The 27,918-nt window shown below is 35.5% G+C and overlaps 3 protein-coding genes across 4 annotated transcripts; 1 reads left to right on the top strand and 2 right to left on the bottom strand.

Annotated features, from left to right (window-relative positions):
• Nucleotides 1-3,772: 3,772 nt before the first annotated feature.
• On the top strand, nt 3,773-14,578 carry LOC118050814 (autophagy-related protein 2). Of its 2 annotated transcripts, XR_012169711.1 has the most exons (14): nt 3,773-4,184; nt 4,483-5,588; nt 5,895-6,043; nt 6,543-6,718; nt 6,833-10,012; nt 10,128-10,240; nt 10,699-10,906; nt 11,241-11,354; nt 12,027-12,134; nt 12,233-12,365; nt 12,808-13,013; nt 13,355-13,551; nt 13,672-13,861; nt 14,313-14,578. XR_012169711.1 is itself a non-coding variant. In XM_073408726.1 (13 exons), the coding sequence occupies exons 1-13, from the start codon at nt 3,981-3,983 to the stop codon at nt 13,736-13,738; spliced, it is 5,961 nt and encodes a 1,986-aa protein (XP_073264827.1). In that variant the 5' UTR covers nt 3,773-3,980; the 3' UTR covers nt 13,739-13,863. The 2 variants fall into 2 exon arrangements, 1 of the variants encoding a protein (XP_073264827.1); XM_073408726.1 differs by lacking the exon at nt 14,313-14,578 and having other exon boundaries at nt 13,672-13,863.
• A 650-nt stretch (nt 14,579-15,228) lies between these two features.
• On the bottom strand, nt 15,229-16,645 carry LOC118050815 (uncharacterized). Its single transcript, XM_035061291.2, has 2 exons — nt 15,753-16,645; nt 15,229-15,588 (listed from the first exon to the last, which is right to left on the bottom strand). Exons 1-2 carry the CDS (start codon nt 16,206-16,208, stop codon nt 15,541-15,543), a joined length of 504 nt encoding a protein of 167 aa, XP_034917182.1. The 5' UTR covers nt 16,209-16,645; the 3' UTR covers nt 15,229-15,540.
• A 1,170-nt stretch (nt 16,646-17,815) lies between these two features.
• LOC118050813 (protein CHROMATIN REMODELING 25) lies at nt 17,816-26,101 on the bottom strand. Its single transcript, XM_035061288.2, has 21 exons — nt 25,822-26,101; nt 24,712-25,092; nt 24,506-24,592; nt 24,150-24,390; nt 23,957-24,082; nt 23,800-23,856; nt 23,625-23,711; nt 22,899-22,994; nt 22,648-22,698; nt 22,136-22,210; nt 21,962-22,048; nt 21,496-21,587; nt 21,274-21,406; nt 20,665-20,784; nt 20,430-20,543; nt 20,240-20,323; nt 20,039-20,116; nt 19,898-19,956; nt 19,148-19,331; nt 18,954-19,052; nt 17,816-18,416 (listed from the first exon to the last, which is right to left on the bottom strand). Exons 1-21 carry the CDS (start codon nt 26,010-26,012, stop codon nt 18,048-18,050), a joined length of 2,811 nt encoding a protein of 936 aa, XP_034917179.1. The 5' UTR covers nt 26,013-26,101; the 3' UTR covers nt 17,816-18,047.
• Nucleotides 26,102-27,918: the final 1,817 nt, after the last annotated feature.

Genomic DNA, 27,918 nt, shown 5'->3' with positions numbered 1-27,918 from the left:
CGTTTCCTTGGACTTGACTTACTACCAAATCCAAGTTCTTTAAGTTTGACATGTTAATCAGACCCACGTTTCTTTGGAATTGGTTGACTGCTGATTAGTACTTGAAAGTGTATATTTATCAAGGTTTTATATCATCATTTTGCACTTAAAGTATCAATAACTCCTTAACTAAAGCATGTTTTATAATAACAAGTCTAATACTATAAAATACCTTAATATATGGTAAATGTTCATCTTAAATGCAGACCTATCATATAAATCAAATGATTGATTGATGAATTCAACTACTGAAATTTGTGAAGATAAAGAGAGGGGGAAACTTAGAAAAGAGATATTGGTGCAATCCAAACTGGAACATTGTTCGGTAATTGGGTCATATCTCGAGTTCTAGATGTCAAAATGATCTCAAATTTTTACACAAATTCAGTAAGACATAAGCCTACAACTTTCATGTTTTCAAGTGGACCCAGTTCTGATGCTAGCATTTTCGTTTTATTCAGACAAAAAGATAAGGATTTTCACAAAGTCAAAAGTTGGCCAACCACTCAACAATTAGTCATCAAATCAATAATTCTGAATTTTGGCCTATAAAAGGAGGCATTTGCCATGTATTTGGCAGCTTGGTTGTTTAGATCAAATTCATGCTCTTTATTTCTCTCTTTATATTTTTTTTTGTAATTTTTAAGTTTTGCTTTCATTAATATCTTGTTTATGATTTTCATTTCCTTTCCTTTACTTAGTTAACTTGTATTTTCTTTATGTTCTTGTTTTGTTTATTTATGTTTCTCTTCTTCATTATGTTTAGCTAAGTTTATTATGTCAAGGTGAAAAGGTTACACCAATGGTGTAAGAAAAAGTATGGTGTAAACTCAACATGGACCTTAATGTTTAATATTAACATGTCTTATCTTTTTATCTTACTAATTCTTAATACCTTGCTTGTTAAATGGTTAATCTAGATTTATGTTGTATAATACTTGGTACAACAAATGCTTGGCACTCTCATAGCCCAACCGTATAGTATTACCTACACCTGGGTTATGAAAGGAACTTGATTTATTGTTAACATCAGTTAACATCATGAATTCCTAACAATATTTAAAAGTTTGGTGTTATGTAAATAAGATAATTAATATGATCATGTTAATAATTTATAATGAGCTATTAATGAGAAATCATCCGATTGGAACATACTTTGTGTGTGGTTTCCAATTGAATAATAAGAGTTTATAATATACTTGTTTGAAATACCAGTAGTGGATCCTCTAACCTTGAAATTTGTTTTTATCATTGTTTAATCCTTACATTAATCTTTCATCTCAAAGTTCTCATTAATTTCTTCATCTTCTTCTTTTATTATTATTATTATTATTATTATTATTATTATTATTATTAGTACCACTATTATTATTATTATTATTATTACTATTAGTAGTAGTAGTAGTACCACTATTACTATTATTATTATTATTATTATTCTGTTTATATTATATAATATATCTCTTTGATCTTTTCATAAACTCAGTATATAGGCTGGAAACCTATGACCCGATCTTTTAAATCATTCTCAGGTATAACAACGTCACGTACTGAGTATTACTATTACTATTACTATTACTATTACTATTACTATTATTGTTATTATTGTTGTTATTATTGTTGTTGTTGTCTTGTTATTTATAATTTATACAATTAACCTCTCTGTGGTTCGACCCCGGTCTTGCCGAGTTATTTATTACTTTGACACTCCTGCACTTGGGAGCAGACATCAATCTTTTGGTCGTGTCAACTACTAACTCTAAGTTTTTTAAGTCTTACATATTATCAAAGTCATATTTTCTTGGACTTGACTTACTGTCAAGTTCAAGCTCTTTAGGTCTGGCATGTTTGTCAAACTCACGTTTCCTTGAACTTGGTTGATTGTCAAGTCCAAGTTCTTTGGGTCAGCCAACCAAGTTCAAGGAAACATGAGTCTGGCATGTTCGTCAAACCCACACTACCTTGGACTTGGTTGGTTGTCAAGTTGAAGTTTCGTAGGTCTGACATGTTTGTCGAACCCATGTTACCTAGATTTGGCTAACAACCAAGTCCAAGTTCTTTGGGCCTGGCATGCTCGTCAGACTCGTGTTATCTAGGGCTTAGGTGAATGCTAAGCCCAAGTACTTTGGGCTTGACATTTTCACCAGACCCGTGTTATCTTGGACTTGGCTGACCGTCAAGTCCAAGTTCATTGGGTGTGGCATGTTCGTGAGACCCACGTTTCCTTAAGCTTGGTGGACTTCCAAGTCCAAGTTTTTTTGATCTGACATGTTTGCCAAACCAACATTATCTTGAGCTTGACTGACTATCAAGTCCAAATTCTTTAGATTTGGCATATTCATCAGACCAATATTACCTTGAGTTTAGTTGACTAATAAGTTCAAGTAAAACATGTCAGGCTCTTTTTATTTAAAAAGGTTTTTCTTTATAAAAATCTTAATCAAAAATTAACTGCAAAGAATAAATGTACAAATTTTATAAGGTAAAGGCATGAAGATAGAATGAAGGTTTGGATTAACTCAAATTAAACATGTATATAACTCTCGAATTGTTTTTTTGAAATACATCTTTTAATTGTTATGTTAAGCTCTTCATTGCTTAACGGTTAAAAATGAAAAAAAGTCCCACTGCATTCGCTAGACCATTGGCTTGAAATGCTTTTCATGTGTAAATTAAGATTCGATTGTTAATATACACGAATATAGTGATGGCAGCTAGATCATAATATTGTATTATAAAAAGCATTCAACAAGATATTTAAATAATAGATCAATTTTAAGATAATGTAATAAATCAAAAATATAATACTTATGAACACCATGCTTTTATTATAAAGTCGTCATCCTACTCGTATAATAGCACTTCAAAGTTCAAAGTTCAAAGTTGTTTGATAAAAACTTAAAAAAGTTGATTTAATGGTTAAAAAGAGATATTTTCTATTCTTTATTTTTTTAAGTTAAAGTATCTATGATAATTTATTAACTTACTCTGAATATATAGTGCAATATGGAGGGTGTGTTTTAAAAGAGAAATTTAATCTTTATTAATTCACAAGTTAGGTTTTGTTTGTTTTTGCATTTTAAAAGATTTTTTGAAAAAATTAAAAAAAAATTATTTTTATATTTATTTCAAATTAATATTTTTTTTTATGTTTTTAAATCATTTTGATGCGTTGATATTAAAAATAATTTTTTTAAAATAAAAAATATATTATTTTAATATTTTTCTGAGTAAAAAACACTTTGCAAAACAACTGAAACCACACTTCTAAAAAGACCTAATACGAATAAAAAAAAATAACTTTTTTTCTATTTTAATATTTGAAAGAAATAAAATGATTCTTGTCTAATTTTAAAGATATAATTTAAAAAAATATATAAGTACACTCTTTGTTAAACTTGTAATGCAGCCATTAAAATTTTATTTTATTTTTATATTTTCATCCAAAATCATCTAAGATAATCATAATAAAGGATAAATAATTAAATACACTTTGAAAATCAATTTAAAAAAACGAAGGAACTGTATCACCAAACAAGTCATATGCTCCTCGTCCCAAAAAAAAAAAAAAAATCAGAAATTAGAAGATTCTTTTGACAGAGCTGTTTTTTACCGTTAGTACCGGAAGGCGTGGGAATTTAAAACGTGCACTATTAAAAAAAAAAAAAAAAAAACCCTACAGACAAAACAATTAACAAAACACCACACGAAACCTTAAAATCCAATACAAATCCAAAAAACGACCATAACACAAACAAGTCACCAATCAATCATCTCTCTCCTAAGTCCAATCTTACCCGTCTCTATCCGTAACAAAGTCCAATCCTTTTCTCTCTCTGTCTCTTGATGGGAGATAATTATAATTCGTCTCCCATCACGAGCCAAACCCTAACCCTATCTCCAAATAAACCCTAATTAACCTTCCAAATCCAAATTTCACGATGTTTTCGTGGAATTTTGCAAAATCGGCGGAGGCTGTACTGTCGCGGTTGGCGGTGAAGAGGCTGTGCAAGTTTGTATTGAAGAAGAAATTGGGGCAGTTTATATTAGGAGATATTGATCTTGATCAGCTCGATGTTCAAATCAGTGAAGGCACTATCCAACTCAGTGATCTTGCTCTTAATGTTGATTGTCTTAATGAAAAGGTAAAGCGGTTAATTTAAGTCTCGTCAAGCTGCAACTTTTGCTCGTTAAAGTTTATTTGGCTGAAATCTTTAATGACATTTTTGTTATTATGCTTTTTTATTAATTTAGCGGAATTAACAGTTGGTTATTTTAGTTAGTTGCTTGAAATTAGATAATTTTTAGGGTCCATTGTTTAATAATTTGTTATATTTGTTTCCGACCTTTTTTTTTTCAATTTTGGTTTTCGAATTGTTAATTGAGGTTTGGAGGCTGTTTTCTAATTGAGGTAATTTTATTTGTTTGAATTGAGTTTTCTAGTTTGGGGTAGCGGCATCAGTGATGATAAAAGAAGGGTCAATTGGTTCATTGTCGGTTAAAATGCCATGGAAGGGTAAAGGTTTTCAGGTTGAGTTGGATGAGCTTGAACTTGTTCTTGCACCCTGTTTGAAGAAAAGTAATACACCAGCTGGAGACGAGACTGGTAGTTGTAGTCAAGATAGTAGACATAGGCAGAAGGATGTGGGAAAGTTTGGGAATGATTTGATGGAAAACGCTGCAAAATCTAGTCATGTTGATGTTCATGAAGGTGTAAAGACAATTGCAAAGATGGTGAAGTGGTTTTTGACGAGTTTCCATGTAAAGGTTAAGAAGTTGATAGTTGCATTTGAGCCACATTTCGAGAAGGACGAAAAGAAGGTTGGGTGTCAAGAAACTTTGGTCCTCAGAGTACCTGAAATAGAGTGTGGAACCTGTGTTTCTGAAGACCCTAACTTGAGTTCTGATCATGGAGTTGAGAACTTTTTTGGGATAAGTCATTTAACGAATTTTGTGGAGTTTCAAGGAGCAGTACTTGAACTTCTCCAGACGGATGGTGTTGACAATCAAAGTTGCAGTCCATGTGTGTCAGATTCAAGTTTTAGTGAGCAGTTTTTTGGGTGTTGCCGATCAAATCCTACAACTCCTATTTTGACAGGGAAAAAAGGTGGATTTTCAGGGAATTTTAAGTTAAGTATTCCTTGGAAGAATGGCTCATTAGACATTCGCAAATTGGATGCTGAGGTATGTCTTGATCCTATAGAATTAAGACTTCAACCAAGCACAATCAAGTGGTTCCTACTTTCATGGGAAACTTGTAAGCGTATCGATAAAGATGGTGGGGGGGATGCACATTATAGATCAACCGAATCTGTCTGCTTCAATTCCTCCTCTCATTTCCATTCATCATTATCCAGTCCTACTGTGTTTGCTATTGATAAGTCAATCCCTGTTCATGGTAGTTTTACATCTGCCTTCTCATCTTTTACCGGGAAAGAATCAATCAGTGAAGCAATGGTATCTGGATCACATCTTATATCTGACTGGGTGCCAAATTCTATTGAAAACAAGAAAGATGGTATCCAAGAAGAATTAGACCTTGGAGCAAGGTTAGTGCATCTTTCTTGCTTTTGGGTTCCACACTTTTTTATTACTCTAACATATGGAATTATCATACACAAGCATCTGATCTTATAAATACTATGAAGTGCTTATGAAATCTGCACCCTTCCCTTAGTAGTTTGAGATTTAAAAAATTCATTTTGAGATGTAATGTTTGGTGAAAAAGGATTGTAATCCTGCAAATAAATATTAATCTACATGTCCATAAAATCTTTTTCATCTTTAACTTTGTATTTTTTTTTTTTTTTTTTTTGCTGTTTTGGTAATGCTGACATTTCTTGGCCAATTTTCAGTGTGGACCAGTTTTTTGAATGTTTAGATGGAATGAGGAGCTCACAATCAGCTTTGGGAAGCAGTGGGATGTGGAACTGGACATGTTCTGTTTTCAGTGCATTAACTGCAGCATCCAGCCTTGCTTCTGGATCTTTTCATATTCCTTCTGGTATGTGCACTTGCTTCCATAAGTGTGCCATTTTGTGCATTCATTGTTGCCCAAATTTGAGAGCTGCTTATGCACAATCTCATCAAAGATGCTGTCCTCCTGTAATATCATGGATATAACATTTTTCCTGCATTTTCATATTAAGATATAACTTGCATTCTCTTTTAGGATCTATTTTATTTTTCCATTAGGCATCATATGTTTTCATGGAGTACATCTAGCTAACACATGCTTTCTTAATACTATAAAGTGCATCCATTCAGTTCTTTTGATTGGTGGACTGAGGATTTTGTTGTGTTTATGTCTTTTCTTACAAGCGATGTTGTGTAGTTAATGCACTTACTATAGGCACATGAAATATTCATTGCTACATTTCTAGTGTAACATTATATTCGATGATGCTTGTTTTGTTGTGATAAGGTTTTCAGACTTTAACTGTGATCTTTTTCTGATATGTGATTTGTATTATAATTCGATTTTCCTTCTTGACCACGTACAGAAGATCAACATGTTCAAACAAACCTTAAAGCGACTTTGGCTGGAATTTCTATCTTGTTATCCTTTCAGGATGATGATCAGGAAGACTTGTATGGTCAAAAGAGTGACCAGAATACTGTTGATTTGGAGGTTCATTGTCTGGGTGCAGAGTGCAAAGATATTTTTGTTGTTTTGCAGGTAAAATTTTCCTTGAAGAATTAGAATTGTTTTACAATCTGCTTCGCTGTTTGTTCCTTATTGGCTTTTTATGGTATTCCTCTATCTAACTTGAAAATTCGACAAGGTCGACAGGTATGTCCTCAAGAAAAGAGGTTTGAAGGAACAGTGAAGTGCATTGAGGTTGCCGATTACTTGTACAATAAAAATGATGCCATGAATCTTCACTTGCGGGATTATAGTAGTGATAGCAACAGTGGAACTGTTTTGATTCAAAATCTGCAAGCTGAAGTTCAAGGTGCTCTCCCTCCATTTCCTTATTTGGATGAATCAAGTACATTAGTTGTACCAGGAGTTCCATCTGGAAATGCAACCAAAGTGAAATTGCTCGGTACCTCAGGTGTCACTCGGTGCCAATTTACTGTAAGATCTAACTCGTCAAATAAAAGTTGTACAGGGACAAAGTCACTTTCAGTGCAACTGCCGCTGTTAATATTCTGGGTGAACTATGGTTCGGTAAACATGATACTGAGTCTCCTGAAGGATGCTGAAAAATCTGTTGAAATGAGTGCCCAGAGGAGTGAATTTCCATCTGTCAATAAGAAGCGTGAATTTTCTCATGGAAATATGAAAAAAGGTTCAAGTTCTGAGGTTTCAACGTTAACTTGTACAGAAAATTTGCAAGGTAGTATATCAATCCCTTGTGCAAGAGTAATACTATGTTTCCCATTTGCAAGTGGTGGAGATGTTGGAGGCCACTCTTCCTGGAATCAATTTATTGCTTTTGATATTTCTTCACCATTGACTTTGGAAGAGGGAAAAGTTCTAGAAAATAGTCTAACATCGAATTCCTGTTCATGGAAAAGGCAAGCTCCAAGGGCCACTGATTCTTTGCATTTGAATGTTGGTAATCTCGAGGTTTATTTGGTCAATCCAGCATGTAAGAATGATGGAATTAGCTCGTCTACTGTAACACCAAGGCGTAAATTTTGTGCGCAGAAGATTGTGTCTGTCAGTAATAGAGCTGGTTCTCTATGTGCAATTAAGATGCTTTGGCAGGAAGACCCTGTGACTGGTCCTTCTATTGCTGAGATAGCCAAGTCTTTGGCGGCTCCAGAGAGCAGAAGAAAATTCATGGTGAAAGGCTATGAGTTTGCTAGTGCAACTGCTGTCAAAGATTTAGGAGATTTAAATTCGCGAACCAGAGAGGAGATAATTTTGAGCTCTGCATTCTTCTTGCACGTTCATCTCTTTTCTGTTACAGTTGATGTTAGCACTTCTCAGTACAGTAATCTGCATTGCCTTCTAGATCAGATGATTACTGGATTACCGGGCATGGCCTGCGATGCAGTCAGTGTTGGGGAATTGCCATCAGTCAGTCAAACTTCAATTCTTGTGGAGTGCGAATCAGTAGATTTTTCAATTAGACCAGATACAAAGGATGATATAAAAAGTTCATTACAGAGTGAACTTCCTGGATCATGGCATTGTTTAAAATTGAAAATCGGAAAATTTGAGATGTTGTCTGTCCCAAATATTGGAGGTATCAGGGGTGCCAATTTCTTTTGGCTAGCCCATGGAGAAGGTAAATTGTGGGGTTCCATCACTGGAGTTCCAGATCAAGAGTTTCTTCTGATTTCTTGTAGCAACTCCACTAGGAAACGTGGAGATGGAGGAGGTTCCAATGCATTGTCTTCTAGGTTGGCTGGTTCTGAAATTATACACATATGGGATCCAAAGAGTTCACATGATTTCACATCTGTTACTGTCAGATGTGCCACAATTATTGCTGTTGGTGGTCGCTTGGATTGGCTGGATGCAATATCCTCCTTCTTCACTTTGCCATCTCCTGAAGTTGAGAAGGCAAGTGATGGAAGTTTGGCAAAGGGGGATTTGAATGCCCCTTCTGAAACTTCTTTCATTCTAAAGTTGGTTGATATCGGTATAAGTTATGAGCCCCACTTGAAGAATTCAGTAGTTGGGGCTCTTCATTCCGAGACTGGTTCCTTGTATTCCAAAGAAGAAACAGGTGAGCCACATGTTGCCTGTCTATTAGCTGCATCTTTGTTTTCACTTTCCAACACAACAATGGAAGATTCTATTGATAGTGATTACAAAATTAGAGTGCAAGATGTGGGGCTGCTTCTTGGTGCAGCACATGATCATGGTGGGACTTATAGTGTGGAATATCTTCATAAGATGGGTTATGCGAAAGTTGCTCATGAGGCCCTGTTTGAAGCAATTTTGAGAACTGACTGTAAGAATGGCCTTCTCTGGGAGCTAGAATGCTCAAAATCCCACATTTATTTGGAAACTTGCCATGACACAACTTATGGTTTGATTCACTTGGCTGCTCAATTCCAACAGCTTTTTGCCCCTGACTTGGAGGAATCAGTTGTGCACTTGCAGAATAGGTGGAATAGTGTTCGTCAGGCCCAAGAGAGAAACAAGTTAAATGATGAAGGCGGGATTTCCAATCATGATTGTGTCCCATCAACTTCTCAAGTGCATGCCCCTACTGCAGATACGAAGAGTAAACTTGGGGTGGCTGGTTTAATGGATGAGATATGTGAAGATGCATTTCACTTGCATGGGACTCAGGCATGCCAGCTTGATTCTAATGGATCAGAAATTCATGTTTCACTTGATGATAGTCTCCTTGGAGAGGCTTGCAGCCTCAGTGTTGAAACTCCAGACTTTTTCTCAGATGATCTCTCTTATGATGGGTCAGTGCCTTTGGCAGGCCTGGAAAGTAGTCAAACCACATTTCTACAGAGTGGTTCTTTCCCAGAAGTTATAGAAGGTTATTACCTGCCTGATTTATGCCCTTTGCCAGAATTGTCAATAGGCAGGCAAACACCATCTGAGAAACTTAAATGCAAATCCAAGAATTTTGACAATGCAGATCATGGAAGAGGAAATGGTGGATGGTACGGGGATACCCCTTTAAGCATTTTTGAAAATCACATTTCTGGAGCAAGTGGTGAAGCTAATGTGAATCAGGTTTTAGAAGACCATCTTCCAACAATGTATTCTGATGATTTTGGGAAGGCCACTGGAAGAGTGCTTTTTAAGAACATTAATGTGAGCTGGAGAATGTATGCTGGTTCTGATTGGCAGGTACATAAAAGGAATGGTGATCCTTCTAGTCATACTTGTGGACGGGAGACAACTGTTTATCTGGAGCTTGCATTATCTGGAATGCAATTTCAATACGATGTCTTCCCAATTGGTGGGATATATGCATCTAAGCTTTGTCTTTCAGTTCAGGATTTTCATCTTTATGATGGGAGTAAAACTGCACCTTGGAAACGGGTACTATAAAAAAACCCAAATCCATTTTATTTAATTATTTTGTCAATCTTTTTTTTTTCTTATTTTTTTTTTCATAAATGGTGTTTGAATAGTTTTTTTCCTTTTGAAATGAAAGATACTAGGATATTATAATTCAAAAGATCATCCTAGGGAATCCACATCGAAAGCATTCAAGCTGGACTTGGAAGCTGTCAGACCAGATCCTCTAATTCCTCTTGAGGAATACCGGTATGTGTTTTGCAAGCTGTCATGGTTATTGAGTATGGATTTAGTAGAAGCCTGGTGTAACATCTCTGTTTTGGAAAGCACTGTCATACTATTATCTTAAAAATTCTTCACTATGCAAGGATTGATGTGAGGTTTTTTTTTCAAGGCTACAAAGAATTTTGGCTGATAGTGTTCATGACGGGCCAGGAATGGAAATGTAGATGTTTTGTGTAATTCTTTTGTTTCATAGGGTTGGCAATCTACCCTAGCCTTTAAATTCTCTTGTTATCTCTTATGATATGCTCAAAATAACAAATGTTGTACATGTTGGTCCCCCGCATCACAATTTCACAATCACACTTCATGAACTACAGTCAACCTTATAACCCTGGTTTTTATTTTATATAATTTGTTATAGTGAAACACACTGTTTATAGAAGTGCTCCCTCATTGTTAATCGTCATATTTATTCCTTCCAGGTTACGCATAGCTTTCCTTCCTGTGCTATTGCATCTTCATCAAAGCCAGCTTGATTTTCTCTTTAGCTTTTTTGGGCCCAAAAGCTTGTCAGCAAGCCAGTCTTCAGATCAAGATCAAAACTCAGACGGTGCGAAGACTTCTGCAACAAATAGCAGTAATCTTGCAGGACATACAATTGCAAATGAAGCATTGCTTCCCTTTTTTCAGGCAAGTAGGATAGGGGCCATGCATGCCATTTATCAAGTGACATGATATCATTGCATTCCATTTCCTTTTTGTTAAACTACTGTTTTGAGTGCGATCATGTGAAAAGGTAAGGGAAATGGCTAGCCAGTACTCAACAGATTGTTTTTAACTCTGATGGCCTGTGTTTTCAGTGAATAATTGCATGAAAAAAGATGGAATGGAAAAGGATGGAATTGACTTTGAATAATTGAACTAGGCCATGATTTTCTTTATTTTATCTGTTTTGAGTCCTTTATTATTTTCCGAATTTGATTTTCTGAAGTTGTTATGCCCTGATCACATAAACTTATTTCAGAAGTTCGACATATGGCCTATTATTCTTCGAATTGATTACAGTCCCCATCATGTTGATCTGGCAGCATTGAGTAGTGGGAAGTACGTGGAACTTGTGAACCTTGTCCCCTGGAAGGTGAAAATTTTGTTTTTTGAATTAAATTAAATTTTGTTTGGTAATTAATAGTGTAAATATATGGTGATGGAAGAAATCAGTTTTGTGGACAGTTCCTGCTTACTGGCTCCAACTATTTAGGTGTTTTGCAGTCCACTTTTGTACATTTGATACTAGGTTTTGTGACTGATTCTTGATAAAATGACTAGGACATCATTTAAGAAGTCTGCCATTCTGAATTAAACTTTAGAAAATGCAACCTGATGGTTCCAAACTTCGTGTTTGTACTAAAATTTTCAGTAATTGTCTATGCTGTGGGTCATATAGCATTCAGGTGGGGGATTGGGTAGGGCCCAAACTAATTGTTACATTGTGTGTATCTTGCTATTGATCTAAAATCCCTGGCCTTTTGTACTCCATTTAATGGTTATCCAGTAATAGATAAAGGTCTCTTGCACGTAAACATAAATATGGCAGGGATTTTTTTCCTTTTGCAAAGATGACCCCAGACCAATAATTCTCACGTCTTAAATATTGTTGCTTCTAAAATCATTAATTTTTAAACATTAATTTTCTATTATTAGCAAAACTATTATAAGCCAATTCACTAGACAAAAAATACTGAACAAAATATAAGTTTTGGGAGTTTCCAGTTGGATGTTCTAATCACCATTAGTAAATTTTTGGATGCAGGGGGTTGAACTACAGCTAAAACACGTTCATGCTGTTGGTGTCTATGGCTGGGGCAGTGTATGTGAAACAATTATAGGGGAGTGGTTGGTGGAGATTTCTCAAAATCAGGTTTTAGTAACATTCTCCATGTGTATTGAGAACTTTATGGTTTTATTCTTCGTATTGACATGTTTTATGATATCTGTTTATCTCTCCTGTCTATGTAGATACATAAAATTTTGCAAGGTCTTCCTACCATCCGGTCCTTCGTTGCTGTGGGTTCTAGTGCTGCAAAGCTTGTTTCCTTGCCTGTTGAGAGCTACAGGAAGGATCATAAAATAATCATGGGAATGCAAAGAGGCAGGTCATGTTGAGTTAAACATTTGTTTGGTCTCTAGCTGTAAAATCTGGGTTGTGTTGCATTATGGTGTAAATGTTACCAGATCATTGTTTGTGTCACATGATTATTTGAGGTGCTTAAATTGCATGTTTGTGGTGAATGTCTCTATTTGTCATGTCTATATATCATGGCTAAATCGGTTTGGTGTTTAGTTGCAAGATAAATTTTGATTGTGAAATTTTTGGCAGGTTGCTCAATAATAATAACATGCTCTAGCTGACCAGCATCTCAACAATTATTTTGGCCCTATACTGAATTCTCTATATTTCAATTATTCTATGAAACTGTTTACCTCCTTGACTAATTAATTCGTGTTTTTGCATACATTTTGGTTAGAATGTATTGTCTCCACTTCCAAGTTTAATACATGGAAGTAATCATTCTTGGTAATTCTCCATTCAGGTACATTTGCATTTCTAAAACGTATATCACTTGAAGCTGTTGGACTTGGGGTACATTTGGCAGCTGGGGCTCATGATATTTTGCTCCAAGCAGAATGTATTCTTACAGGTGTTCCTTCTGCTCCTGTATCATCGTCTTTACCAGGCAAAACTAAAGCAAATGTAAGGTGCAATCAACCAAAAGATGCCCAGCAAGGAATTCAGCATGTAAATTCCTCAACTTGCCTTGCTTTTCGCATGGTTGCTCCTTGTGCTTTTTGTTAGGTGTCACGTGGTTTTGGGTGCTTGTTTTTTTTTTGTTAGGGACTAGACACTGTAGAAATAAAAGATTTGGAATTTGTGGCTGTAATGACCATCATACATTGGGTTTGGTTTATGATCATGATGGAACGGTGCAAGAGGATCCATATAGCCAACCCAACTAGTTTGAGATCATGGCTTTTTTATTGTGAAGGCCATTTTACATCCATGCGATTTAGGAAATAAAACAATATATTTGTTCCGTGTAGTTGCTCTCAAATAAAGCTTTTGTTCTCTCAAATTCACAGGCGTGTGAAAGTCTCAGTGATGGACTGGGAAAATCTGCTTCTGCTTTAGTGCGAACTCCATTTAAAAAATACCAGCTTGGAGCCAGTGCAGGGTCTGCCCTGGCAACTGCCGTACAGGCTGTTCCTGCTGCTGCCATAGCTCCTGTTTCTGCTTGTGCAGGTGCAGCCCATTATGCTCTTCGTGGCCTTAGAAATAGGTCAGTTCCTCTTCCTTTTACTTTTTGGTTCTGATTCTGATTAGATCTAAGTCATTTTCCAGTTTATTAAGATGCAATCTTTTCAATCATATATTTACTCTGGTGAGGATGCTTTTGCAGTCTTGACCCTGAACACAAAAAAGAGTCCATGGAGAAATATCTGGGTTCCACAAAGCCAGATGATTGAGATTGATTGAAATGCATGATGAGACCATTGCATGACAAATGGATAGAGAAGGGATTCTTGCTGCTCTCTTTCTAAGAGAAGATCACAGGAGACCTCTGTTAAATCATAGCCGACATGTACAAAGTGAGTTTGAACTCTACAACCCGCTCCTTTTGAATACTTTATATAACACACTAAATAAATGGATCTTGCGTTAGTGGAATGAGAACTCAATGTCATCGGTCCAGGTAAAAATGACTTTAGAAGCTCTGGTTTTGGCATTAGCCAAGCCCTGCTGATGATTATTCAGTTGTGAAGGTGTTGATGTCCGTGAATGCTGTTGATTAACTTCATCTATTTTTCATTGCTGAAGTATCAAGGCTTATAATTTATTACTTTCAGTATCAATTTTTTATGCTCTATAGTAGTATATAAAACCAAACGACAAGTGTTTAGGTTTCTAAACGTTCTCCTTGTTCCAATTAAAAAAGAAAGCAGCCATCTTGTATGCTGTTGTAACTTGTTTATTCCCCAAGCTCCCTCTTGTCCTCGCTATTAGAGTCATTTACTCTTTATCTTCTTTTTTTGGTTGCAGGTGTGCAGTTTAACAAAACCATCAAACAGATTCTTTTCCATCTGGATGAATTATTAACTTTGTATATTTTGTAAATAGCCATTGATGCTTTTAAGATTTTAGCCATACAGATTGAGAATTGTAATTTATCTGAATTAGTTAGCTGGTGATAGAGAAGGTATGTTGTTTCTATTTGCTGTACATAATTCATTCAATGCTTACAAGAATTAAAAGGTTTGATCATTTCATGTAATTGTTGGAAGTGAAATATTTTATTTTTATTTTTATTTTTATTTTTATTTTTATTTTTGGAAAGCTTCATTTTAAAGGAGATATTCAAGAATCATGCACGGGGGTAACCACGAGAATATTACCATCAAAATGTGACTTAAATTTAGATTGAATGCGAGGAGGGAGCACAGTGTAGAAGCTATGGTTAAAGCGGAGTACTACTCAAGCTATGGTTAAGGCTCTATCAAGTTAATATTTTTTTTAATTTTTTTTAATGTTTTTAGATAGTAATATCTAAAATAATATTTAAAAAATAAAAAAATATTATTTTAATGTGTGATGACCCTGTTTTCTCCGTTGCCTCATCGTTGAAGTAGCGAGTTGAGCAAAACACATCGAGTCCTCCTCTGTGTATTGACAAACGTTCATGTAATCTCAATCATGAAGACAGCTCTCGCGAAGAAGACTCTTCAACACTTGCCATCAAATGCCTGAAAAGCGCCATGAATGTGTGTTGTCCGAAAAGCCCTTTGCTATATCTTTTTTCGGTGATGTATTCGTGTAAAATTATCGTTGTGTAAATTACTAAATCAGATTTATAACCGCCCAGTAAATAAATCAAGGAAAAGTGTGATTTAATCAAATTTATAACCCCGCAGTAAATAAATCGAGGAGAAGTGTCTTCCATTAACACCCAGTTGACGAATAAGACATGAATAGCGCAGCTCATGTTAGTAAATGAAAATCACAATCCCATGGTTACATCTATAAGTACTACTTGTTTTTGTGGAAGTTCTTCAACAGCAAACATTTGTACATAGCAGAACAGCATAAACCACTGTTTCCACGGGGGTAACAAGGGAGACGTGTTGCTGTTTTTGAGTCGAATAAAAAAGTAAAGCTACAAAAAATAACTAAAACAAAAGATTGCAAGTCAACGAAATCCCAGCTCTGTTGCAGTATCACAGCAACGATTCCCTCCCTTGAAAAAAATTACCTCTTTTGCCGTGGATAAGCATTATATTTCACTGTCTTCACAACTTATCCCTCCTTCAATCAACTCTTCCTGCAACATGTAAAGAAGCCAAATTGGTTCTTTTTGCAAATCCTAACTTCAGATACCATTTTTCAGTTTAAATTGGCAAACTCGAACTTCACATGACCAAAAAATCAAAATGGAAAGGAAAAAAATACAAGAAAGAAAGAAAGAAGAACAGAATTCTGTCACACCTGTGTTCTCTTGTTAGTTAGTCCTCCTTCATGAACCAAAACAGGCCTCTTTTCAACAACTCTATCCAAAACCCCACGGTTCCTATCACTTTTCTTAGGTGTAAAGTGACCCCTCTTTAACCTCAGCTTCTCCTTCCACCAGCCTGAACTCTTTGGTGTTGGGAAGGCATCATTATACTCATCATCGACAAGTAATTCATCTCGTAAGGTCACTTTTCGCAGTTGGCTGTTGGTGCAGTTATCCTTCAAAGGCAACATCGTGCCCTTGAAGAAGATTTCATCTGCAGGAATCATGGAGTAGTTTTTCACCGAGAACTCGAAATCTGTGGAAACCGGTGCTTCTCTATAGCTGCTTTCGTACTTTATGGCTTGTTGTGCATCCACAAAATCATTGGAGAAGGAGATTCTTGGGTCAATAGAGGAAGTGTAAAAGCTTTGTTGCTCACTGTTGAACATGTTTAAGCTTGCCAAGAACTTTCAAACCAACACCCCGAGTCTTTTTAAGTCGTTACTTCTCTTTCACTTTTAAAATCCACATGTAGATGCTTGCATTTATATAGAGGTGAGCTTGTTTTATGCGTGTGCTCAGCAGACATCTCATGTTACTTAGATTTGTCAGTGTGTGATTAAGACGAGGATAAAACAATTTGTATTCCAAATATTTTATTACTGTATCAGTGATCAACTGTTTAAAGTTAACATTATTTACTCTAATGTGTGTTCATTAGGTTTCATGCAACTGTTCAAGTGATGCTTGACGAACAGATAAAGCCATTATGACCCTAATATTCTGCCTGATGTGGCCTGATAAAGCCAATATCCGTTTTATAAGGACTCGTAATCATTTGACTAATAACTACAAAGAGCTTTTTGCAGACACCAATGGCACAAGGCCCTTTCCTAAGGGACGAATCCAGAATGAGAGACGCGGGGAGCCAAGACTTTCTCTCCTCAAGAAAACAGGGAATACTAGTTAAATATGCTCAAAAATACATTTTTTTCAGAGCCAAAAAGGAAGGATTTTAGTTTTTCTTTTCAAGGATCGAAATACCTTTTGTTTTCATGAAGAAAGTGGACCCATTTCATACCATGATTTGAAGAGAGGGGGGGGGGAGCCAAAACAAATGTCAAGGAAAGGTAGGCATCTTAGATTTTTTATTTTTCACATTTAATCAGTCCCATTTAGCCATTCCATGACTTGCAATTAAGACCATTAATCGGGCTTGATGAGCCCAAATGATTGATGTTGCCATGGTGCTAAATACATATTTCCAGCAAAAATATTGAGAGCGGTAGCACCTTGACACGCACACTTGCCCCACCTGCCATCCCTTAGAACACGTGTGGGTTTCTCACATTGCATCCCTCCCCTATATTTTTAAGGTTAGATCTCCACTTGCATTCAGCTACCAACTACGCTTTTCGAAGGCCCATGTGGGTTTGAGCTGTAATCTGATTGTAAATCCAAAAACTATAGAAAGCAAGCCCTCTTTATGCCTTACTCTTTGACTATCCATAAAGAATTTTCGGTTACATCCTCTTGCATGAGCCTGTTGACATCCACATGGTTAATCTTCATCTAAATGGAATTTGTCCCCCACTACTACAACTGTAAGAAGCTTTGAAAATGCCAAAAGAAGTTGGACTTACTTCATGGGCATAGCGGAACCTGTCTCCTAACTGGTCTCCCATCTTGTTGACAAAGTTTGTCTTTAATATTTCTCTTAATCTAACAAGAAAAAAGCTCTAAACTTAATTGGGTGCCCGATATTCGTTTTAATGAACTCTCCTAGTGTGCTGTAATAAAGCAATGACAGTAGAAAAAACAGCTGTCCTTGGATGAAATTATCGTTGACTAGACAATATTTTGATGGCCCTTAGCTGTATGCTGCTGAAATCGAGGAATACTGGGGAAAAACTTAGCATAACAATGATTAATAATTATCGGGCGGAACAAGTTTCAGTTGAACCAGCACCAAAGCCTTGAGAGTTAACATTGCGTTAGATTTAGCACTACGAATGGTACCAGCAATTATTCAATACCTTGAAAAGTGACGAAAGCATTATTTGTTGCTCAATTCTTTAATTTCTCAGCTGCATGAAATTTGAAACCTTCAGCATACGAGCCCATAACCAAAGTCAAAGGCTGCCTCTGAAGTGAAGTGTATGTTCTCCTGATTGTTTTATCCATGCATGTGATGAAAGCTTACTTGCAGAATGAAGCACTGTTTATCTTGATGAGCAATTGAGAATGAAATGCTGGAAAGAAATAAAAATAACTGTGGTGCAAAAATTCTACCGAAAATTATCATCATGTTCTAAATCGGAAGGAGATGATGGTCTTTTCAATGGCAGTTGACTTCCAAATGAGAGTTTAGATTTTAATTCTGCATTAGCAATTCCTTTTAAAGGAGTTCTCGTCCGTTTCACACCTGGTCTTTGCAAAGGTATGAGAGAGGCAGATGGTGTGACCTTTTTAGCATCTATGTTGGAAGATAGAGATTGTTGTGGCTTCTGATAACGAGATAACCTCGGATTTCGGTCCAGATTTTCTTTATCATTGAACCGGCTCTCGTTCCCTTTTATCCCCAGCACCCTTGGACTTGGCTTTGATTCAATTGGTACAAGCTTCCCATCTACTTGGTTCGTGAAGACAAAAGAAACCTGCAAGAACATGATAATAAGTCCTTCAAGTGGAAAGCCAAAAATATATAGCAGATTGCATGTGAAGGATCAGTCACAGGTGATGGTGGTATATCAGACTTTTTGTGAAAACAAAAGCTCGATTCTGCACTCCAAACTTATGCAATATATTAATTTATTCCACCAGCATTTTGTTCTACTAAGCATGCAAGGGAGCAGAAATCAAGGGAAAAACATTGATGAACTCTAAAAACAAATCTAGGATGGATTCACAACGCACAAAATGCAGGATGAGAAAACTGAATCATATTTAACGAGTTCCTTTGTTGTGAAACATGGTAGAGCACATGCATTCTTTGACCGCAACTTTTCTACCATCAATTCTGAATAGATGCTTGCCTAGTTCTGATTTTTGGCAGCTGGTAAATACTTTCTAGTATAATCAGGGGTTTAAATATTTCAGAAATTTATTGACCAAAACAAATAGATTCCTATAGGAAGGTTTCTTCTTCTTTTTTGGAAAGGAATCACATTAAATATGGGGAAATGTTGGAACACCTCATCACCAGCTGAAGCTTGAAGTATAGTATCAGGCACTGATGTCGAGTGAAAGTGATGCCCCCAGCTGCCCAAATCCTCTTCCAAAGGAGTCCCTACCTGAAAATTGAGGGGAAAAAAAGAAAAAACAAAATCAAGTGGGACATCTGAAAGTTATGAGCCAATAGTATTGCAGTGATTGGTAGGTGACTGACTTGCTTCTCTGAGCTCTTCAACTTGTCCAGGCATCCAGCAATTGCGGCAAAGCCACCTATATCGAACACCTCTTGATTGGGCATACAATTCTCATATGTAGATTCATCTACATCTCCTATGCCCTCAAGTTCCCCATCAGAAGATAGACAGCGGGCACAGTTCATCTTTTCATGTATTTCAGACCTACATGGACAAATAAAGATGTTAAAAGGTTGATGGAACATGAGAATAAGTGGAGCAAAATGAAGTGTGATATCAATGAACATTTAAACCTGCAATTCAGCAACACGAAAATAATATAACTGAACTATGTTATGCTGAACTAGCTATGCTTTACATGGTACATAACAAGTCAACAATAAAAGTAAGCACAAAAGATGATGCTTCATTAGAACATACAAAAAATCTCAGAATCGAATCTTTCAATTAGCTTGAATTGGCCATTGGCATAAACTTGCATACTGCAATACAAACACGAGAAGGAAATTTTTTGCACACTTTCGCTTCTCAACCAGTGCTTGATTCATTGCTAAAAATGATGTGACATTTTTTCAAAACCATTTCGTAAGTCCATTAAGTCCTTGCCTACAACGACCCAAAACCCTACATCCTTTGATTATTTTGCAAATATTGCAGGCACAATTTCAAAGGCCAAACACCCCAAATAACTTTACCATAAAACTGCCAAATACATAAATGACATGTAAGCAATCATGACAAAATATTTCAACATATGTAACATGAATTACCTGACATTCTCCTGAAATGTGAACAAATCACGTAAATCTTCAGTTGAAAGACAATTTTCCTGCAAATGCATGTACTTTAAATACCATTTTATTCAAAGGCAACTTCAGTTGAATAGCATAAAGAAGTGGCAGAAAAAAAACCTGTGCCGCAAGGCTATCATTTTGCTCATGCTGAATAACTTTTTGAAGCCCCTCTTTTGACATTTGACGCTGATAAACCTACAGAAGTCAGCAAACAGAATGACATGCGTTGCTTATTGACAGAACTATCTTAGAAATGATGAAAGGAAAATGTTTAGTGACTATATTCTTAATATAAATTCAGTTGCAGCTCATCAAAACCTTTTCTTCAATGGTTCCGGTGCTCAGGAACCTGTAGATATATACCCTCTTCTTTTGTCCATCCCGCCATACTCTCGCAGCTGCCTAATTATGTATGGACAGAATCATGAAAACAATCAAATGTGAGATCAGCATGCTACTTTCTAACTTATGTGAATTGTGGTGGGGGTGTTTAACCAAAGAACATTACTTGCTTGTCATTGGCAGGATTCCAGTCAGGATCAAACAAGACAAGTCGGTTACCACCGATTAGATTGAGGCCACAGCCACCAGCCTTACTGCTTAAGAGAAATACAAACTCATCCTGCAGCATATTGAGTTAAAACAAATTGATCAGTGATCAAGCCTGATGATTGCCCTTTTTCCCAAGCAGAAAACACAGCCTAAATTACAGACATATCAACTAGAAGGAAAAGAGAAGATACCTTTGATGGATCATTAAAGCGATTAACTAACTTCTGTCTTTTACTGATTGATGTGGTTCCATCAAGCCTTATATGGGGATATCTTCTTTCACGGCACAATTGAGAAAAAAGGTCAAGTGTCTGATGCATCAAAGTAATTTTATACCATGAGGAAACAATATCAATTGCAGCTTCATGAAAAAAGTGGTCAATAAATGCTCAGTGAATGGCATCAGTTGAAATAAGTTATCAATGATAAATATACTTCTTACATCACTGTAAGTGAGTTTGACAGTGCAACCAAATCTATTTCATCCAGAAAATAGAAATGTAAGTGTGCAGCAAGCACCCTTACACTGGTAGTTATTTTTTAAAAGAAAATCACCATAAGATACATGTGCAGAAATAAAAAGTTAAGCTACCAATATTTAGACTCCTATAGTCTGTTCTTGCTTTCACATTGGATTAATGCAATGACATGGGAAGGAAAGATTAAAGCATTATCAGCTACAATATTCAGAATCAACTAACAAATTGGAAAACTGGAGGCTATGGTACATATATAAACTGCTATCAATAAAGTAATTTCTATACCACAATAGCGTGAATCATCAACTAAAACAAGCGTACCTGAGTATAGTTTGAGACAAGTACAATGCGATCATCTGTTCTCAGATGTAGATGGGCAAGTAATCGGGCCAAGACATGCATTTTACCAGACAATTCAACCCAAGCCCCATCACCACCAGTCCATGAACCAGATCTAGCAATATTTGGAAGAGAAAAACTGCTGTCAGGACACAAGTGTAGAACGTGGAATACATACAAAAACAACACTCAATAAATGCTTACCTTCCAGAGAACATCCCAGGAGGGAAAAAGCGCATGCAGTCCTCAAACCCTGAAATTCCTGGACTTCCGTTTTTTATGGTGTCAAAGATAAGCTGCATGGATAAATGGCAATTACCATTAATTCTGAATATTTTCTAAATTAAACACAGAGCAGACATCAAATGAGAATGTTAGAGAACACCACAGATTGCAAATAAATAAAACCAACCCACTAACTTCTTTATTTGAATATGACAGTAAAAGTTTTGAAAGGAGTAAAAGAGTCTTACACAAATGATATAGCACCTAAAATTAGAAGGGAAAAAAACGATTTGTTCTCTCAAACATAATAATATGAAATAGTGTCTTATCCCAGCCATTCTTTTCTAGAATCGGGTGATTCCAGCCTAGTTTCACACTCTAGTGCATGATTGCAAGTACACAAACAAAAATCCTCGGATAACTACTACTCCAACACTTTTTATACCTTTGGATGATTGCACAGCTTCTTAAGAGCTGTGATGTAGGCCAATATCTTTGATTTCTTTGCCTCTTCAGTGATTGCCCGTTTAACCTGTTGTTAAAGGAGTAGCAGAATAATCCAAGTCAGTTTCTAAGAACCATGTTAAGCTAGCGACCACTGAGTGTCAATAAAACCCACATTTTTTGAATGTATAAAATGGTTATATAACTCTGCCTGGAGAGGAGTCAACTTGCAGCAAACAACTTCTACAATCTGCATGGAAGAACATTTAGAATGACAAAAATATCAAAATTTTACTCGGATTTATCTGCACAAAAAGACAACCAAAAGGTGAAGTAAGGGTAAGAAATTTACTTTAATCAACATATAAATCAAAAACTCTATTGCATAGAGCAATTAGATTTAGAAACATTTAGGAGCACAAACTTCGTAATGCAAGAATAATGTAATTGGTCGAGAAAAATACATTTACAGCTCACAGAGAAACCCTAACTTCTAGCTTCTCATCATCTAGTGATGATATCTAATCTAATCTAGAAGGTTTATTTAAATAAACTATTTACAGACTGCTAAATTATTGAGTTTTCCATATGTTAGAAAAACATGGGAAGGAAGCTGAAATATTGCTCAACATGTTAAGCAACTTTCACAAGTGCTAATGGCACACAGAAATTGTGATAAGGCCATACCTTTGGTGGCAGGTGATTTGATAACAATGCATTTGTCCTTCTCAGTATAAACTGCAATGCACGCTTTCAAATTAAATATGGGAAAATGTAAAAGGATTCCTCCTTACAGTAAACAAAAGATTACCTTTCATATTTAGCATGTAGCAGCTATTTACCATTACATAATCAGGAGTTATAATAGCAGAAAACAGTGATCTGATTCTCAAGAAAGCTAGATTCTACAGTGGCACCCACAGTAGTACGAAATTGACCTGATTTACTTTCGCACTCAGTTCTCCTGAGCGTTCAGCACCTAGCTTCTTCTCTTCTTCAGTGGCAGTTGGTTCCCTTCCACAAATGATTGGTGTCTTCATAATTTATACATGAGAAGTTAAAAATATGACAAGCATGTATGCCATTAGGGTAGAGGAAAAATAACAGCATGTTACTAGTATCATAATTTCTGATGGAAATCATTCTAAGACAGACAAATTCCACCATCACATACTTCAAATAAAATTGAAGCCCCTTATTCCTGGATTGTTATGTTCTATAGTAAGGATAAACAGTTCATGTATGCCCCCTTATTAAATACAAACCACTGTTCTGCCGATGATGCCTCACGACTTAACAAAATGGGGCAATAAATTATGCAAACGAATTTCACAACTTAATAACAGAATATATCATCTATACCACAGAACAAATGAACTGCCAAATGGTTGTAGTTATCCCAAATATTAGCCAACAGCACAGCAATGACTTTTGAAAGACAAAAGACATATCAATGTACAAATGGCCATGCCATTGATAATACAATTGTACATAGATCTCATGAACACACACACACACACACACACCCCTCTCCAACACGCATGAAAAAAAGAGAGATGAATATGAAGCAAGTTTACAAACAGAATAAATATTGAGTTCAACCATCTTAGATTTAATTCAAATTGACAGATCAAAATGTGATTTGAAGGTAAAACATAGCTCACCTCATAGTAACGGCGAAAATATGCAGCATCACCCAAAACTCCTGGATTGGTGAAGTTAACCATTGCAAAAAACTCTTCTAGGTCATTCTGCAGAGTTGCAAGAGGATATGAATCATGAAATATTAGAAAAAGTGATAACTATTAAGATAAATAGTGTGCGGAAGATATTTCTCACTTGCATTGGAGTTCCTGACAACAAGATGCGGCGTTTGCATGACAGGGAAGCTAGTGCCTATGAGAATGTTCACAAATAAACACAGATGAAGAACAAGAAGTTGGCATGCATCAGATGTGAATACTCAAGGAAAAACAAAAGCATCTACATGCCATACCCGATTTGTTATTGTCTGATCATTTTTAAGTCTGTGGGCCTCATCACATATGAGAAGGTCACAAGATTCACTATTGCTAAATTTTGAAGAATGCATCCGGAACGTCTCATATGAAACAATCAGAACCTGTGGGATATAATTTGAATTCAGCAAACGTTACCACAATATTCTGGACATTTAATGCAAATTTTACCTGGAAAGGGCTGCTAGGATTTGTGAAACTGTCAATCCCAGAGACAACATCTTCTCTGGTGCTTTCACAGAGAGCTATAAGCTTAACTCTTTCCCCAACCCACTTTTTTATTTCAGCCTCCCAATTACTGACAAGGCTGGTTGGGGTGGCAATAATGATTTTTTTAACCATAGGTTTTCCATCAAACCCTTGACCAAGAAGAGTGTACAGCAATGTGATTGACTGCAGTGTCTTCCCCAGACTGCCAAAGTAAGACAAAAAAACACTAACCTTGAGTACAAGGAAAAAATTAACACCCTTGAGGAAAACTGTGCAAAACAATTCATGGATTAAGTCAAAATAAATGAGGAATTTACCCCATATCATCAGCCAGAATGCATCCATTAATATTTGCAGTGCTATAAAATCCCGAAACACATTCAAACATGAACTGAACCCCTTCTCTGCAAACATGGCCAACAACATCAGGATATGGCAAATTTCATTTATGAGCAGTCCTTATGCACAAATTGTTGTGTAGATATCAGAAGCAAATATTAGACTTTTACATTGTAACCAATACCTTTGATGAGGTCGAAGGAACCGAACAAGCAAAGGATCCACCACTATCGGCATCAAATTACCAACTCCATCCTCAGACTCTTCAGGTTGCCACAACACCAAAGGATCAATACCGGGTGGCAAAGTCACACTTTCCTCCACTACTTCGTTCTCCACCACACTTGGTACATTAAATATATTTGCTACTGCAACCAACACTGGTTTTGAAGAACCCCATGGAACGAACCGTTTCCGGGCCCAAAGTCGACGAGCAAGATGTTCATTTCCATCATTATAACCATTGGAACATGGGGGTTTAAAGGGTTTCCGACAAATAGCTGCCCCTTCTGTCACTGAAAGAACTCGAGGAAGCAGTGGCTGTCTCCTTACTACAAGGTTGCCTCTGGTAAACCACAATCACCAAAATTTCACCTTAATTTATGCAGAATCAATTCAAATAAACAGTTCCATTGTTGAAATTAAAGAGCTAAATTTTGAGAAAAATGAGCTTTTGAGCAAAAACAACAGAATCCTGCAAAAAACTTATTTCTCGTTTCCTACCATTGTCTCAGCAAACAAACGGAAAATCTCACTTTGATTTATTCAAATTCAATAAAATAAACAAATAGCTCGATGCAAATGAAAGAAGTTCCACATTCTTATAACAATAGCTATTGAACCAAAACCCACAATTCAAGAACACCAAAATCTTTCTAATTTCCTGCACTTTTTATCAGTGACCAAACAGAAAATTCGATTTAAAATCCAAACTGTACAATTTCAGACCCATTGAGCGATAAAAGAAAAATCGGAACCCTGTGTTATCGATTCAGCGCCAGAAGTAACAAAAAACTAGGTTAAAAGGCACAACATTAGCTATTGAACCAAAACGAAAAGGTCTCCAAACTTTTTCTCATTTCGTGCACTTTCTCAGAAACCAAACAGGACATTCTATTTCAAGACTATTAAGCTATAAAAAGCAAAATAGAAACCCTAATTTTATCAATTTTCACCAGCAACAACAAAAAAAAAAAAAAACCCTAGGTTTCTGAACAACCAGCTTTTACCAAATTCGAAACAAAATCCAGAAATCGCTGCATACTAAGATAATGTTGTTGTGGTATTTAGATACCTCAAGAGATCGTCTACATTCTTCGACTTGCGATCTTCATCAAACTGTGGATATTGTGCCACTCGTCGCTCTCCCTCCTCGCCGTCGTCGTCTTCTTCTTCGCGATCGACAGTGTACTCGTCGCTTGAATCGGAGGGTGAGAGACTCTCTTCTTCTTCTTCTTCTTCTTCTTCTACTTGATCGTCTTCCATTGAAGGAGCTTGTTTTTTTTTTCAGAGATCGTTTTCTCTGTGATTTTTAAAGAAAGCTTTGCATTTATTTCTTTCTTCTCTTTTAAAGTGGGGGGGTTTGGCGGGAACCTTAAGGAGGTGTTTTTTTTTTTTAAGGCAATATTAAAATGTTAATATTGTCTTAGTTGTGAAAATGAATGTCTTAGTTGATGAGAGGTTATTTGGTTTTAAAATGTTTTTTTAAAAATATATTAAAATAATATTTTATAAAAAAATTATTTTTGATATTAGATGATATGATTCAGGCAAGATGAAATTTCGAATTTTGATTTAAAATATGCAACTATCTAGTTTTACAACAACAATTATAATTCTCAATCTGATCATTGATCAGGCTAAAATTTTACATGGAGTCTCTTAATATATTGTTCTACCCTGGGTTAAACTTTCAGATCAATCGAAGTTCGAGAAGGCATCACAATATAGGTCAACATAGAGGCTATATAAATTTTGTTATTTATTTTCTTTTAACTTGTGGACTTCCTATTTCACTAGGATTTTTTTACTAAAAAGATGTGGCAGCTTGTTTTGAAAATCTCCTAACTCTACAAAGATCTTTAATGAGTTGTAACATAGTTTCTAAGTGTGATAAAGATTCATAAATATTTCATAATCTTTTTCTTACAAAAATTCCTTATTCATCCTAACTACAACAAGGAAAAAAGACTTCAAAATTAATTCTATCTTCGGATCAAATTTTTTATTTTATTTGAGAGTTCTTAATGGTGACAAATTTGATTGTAACATATTTAGGATAGTAATTTTTGAATTTTTATTATTTTCTTCTTAGTCTTTAAGTTATTATTACTTATTTGGGTCAATTGTAAGTGAGCCTCATATAAGTCCACCTAAAGGGGGGGTCCATTGGAGTTTATTTAAATCTAGAGTTAGTATAAATAAAGACATAACCAAACACGTAAGCTACGCAATTCAGATTAATAGAACTTCTTGTTTGTCGCACTTTGTTATGTGTGTTGATAAGGTAATCTCCCTTTCATGGTTCTCTAAAGAATTAAAAATAACTTATCTAAGAACAACTGGTTTCGTGACGTCATCCTTATACTTCTCATTCGCGAATCAATATTTGTTGGGTAGGGGTCAATAGTGCCGATGCCTAAGTACAAGTTATATTTGTGTCATACTACTATCAAACCTGATTTATTTGGCTTTCTGAGAATTAGTGTCTTTGTGTATAGATTGCGTGACCACATGATTACGAAGTTTACATCTTTAGATTTTAAAAATATGAAAAAAAATAATTATAACAAACACTACCTTAATCAAAGTCTCCTAATAATAACTATCTACCTTATGAGATGCACGTAAGCCGACTCAGACACCAACATTAATAATAATAAAAAAGTATCTTAATAATAGGGCATACCTTTATATAATGAGCCATCTTATAAATTATAATTATGAGTTTTTTCAAAGTTGTTCAACAAAATTTTGTGCCAAAAATTATTATAGTAATCAACAAAGAAACCGTGCATCACAAAAATTATTTTAGAATTTTTTATATATAGATAGATTTCTAATAATTCAAGTAAACTAGGTTCCTGCAATATGTTAATGTTTTGATAATTTTTTTAAAGATGAGCTCTTACTATTATTTTTTTAATCTAGGTTTACAATTAATAGAGTGTTTTTATACACTAAAAGTTGCTCTTAGATAAAATTGAAAAAAAAATTATTTATAAAAAAAAGTTCTAAAAAAAATAGCATTTAAAAGAATAAAGATGAGAATCATAATTAAAAATAAATTAAAGGGCAATAACAATTATTTGATTGGAGGGTTAAATTAAAAACAAAAACAAATAACAAAAGGAGAAATCAAAAGTATTAGAGCCAAATTAAAAAATCAAAT

The sequence above is a fragment of the Populus alba genome, chromosome 4 (assembly GCF_005239225.2).
Source record: "Populus alba chromosome 4, ASM523922v2, whole genome shotgun sequence".
NCBI classification, from domain to species: domain Eukaryota; kingdom Viridiplantae; phylum Streptophyta; class Magnoliopsida; order Malpighiales; family Salicaceae; genus Populus; species Populus alba.
This window is presented reverse-complemented; position numbering and strand designations above follow the sequence as displayed.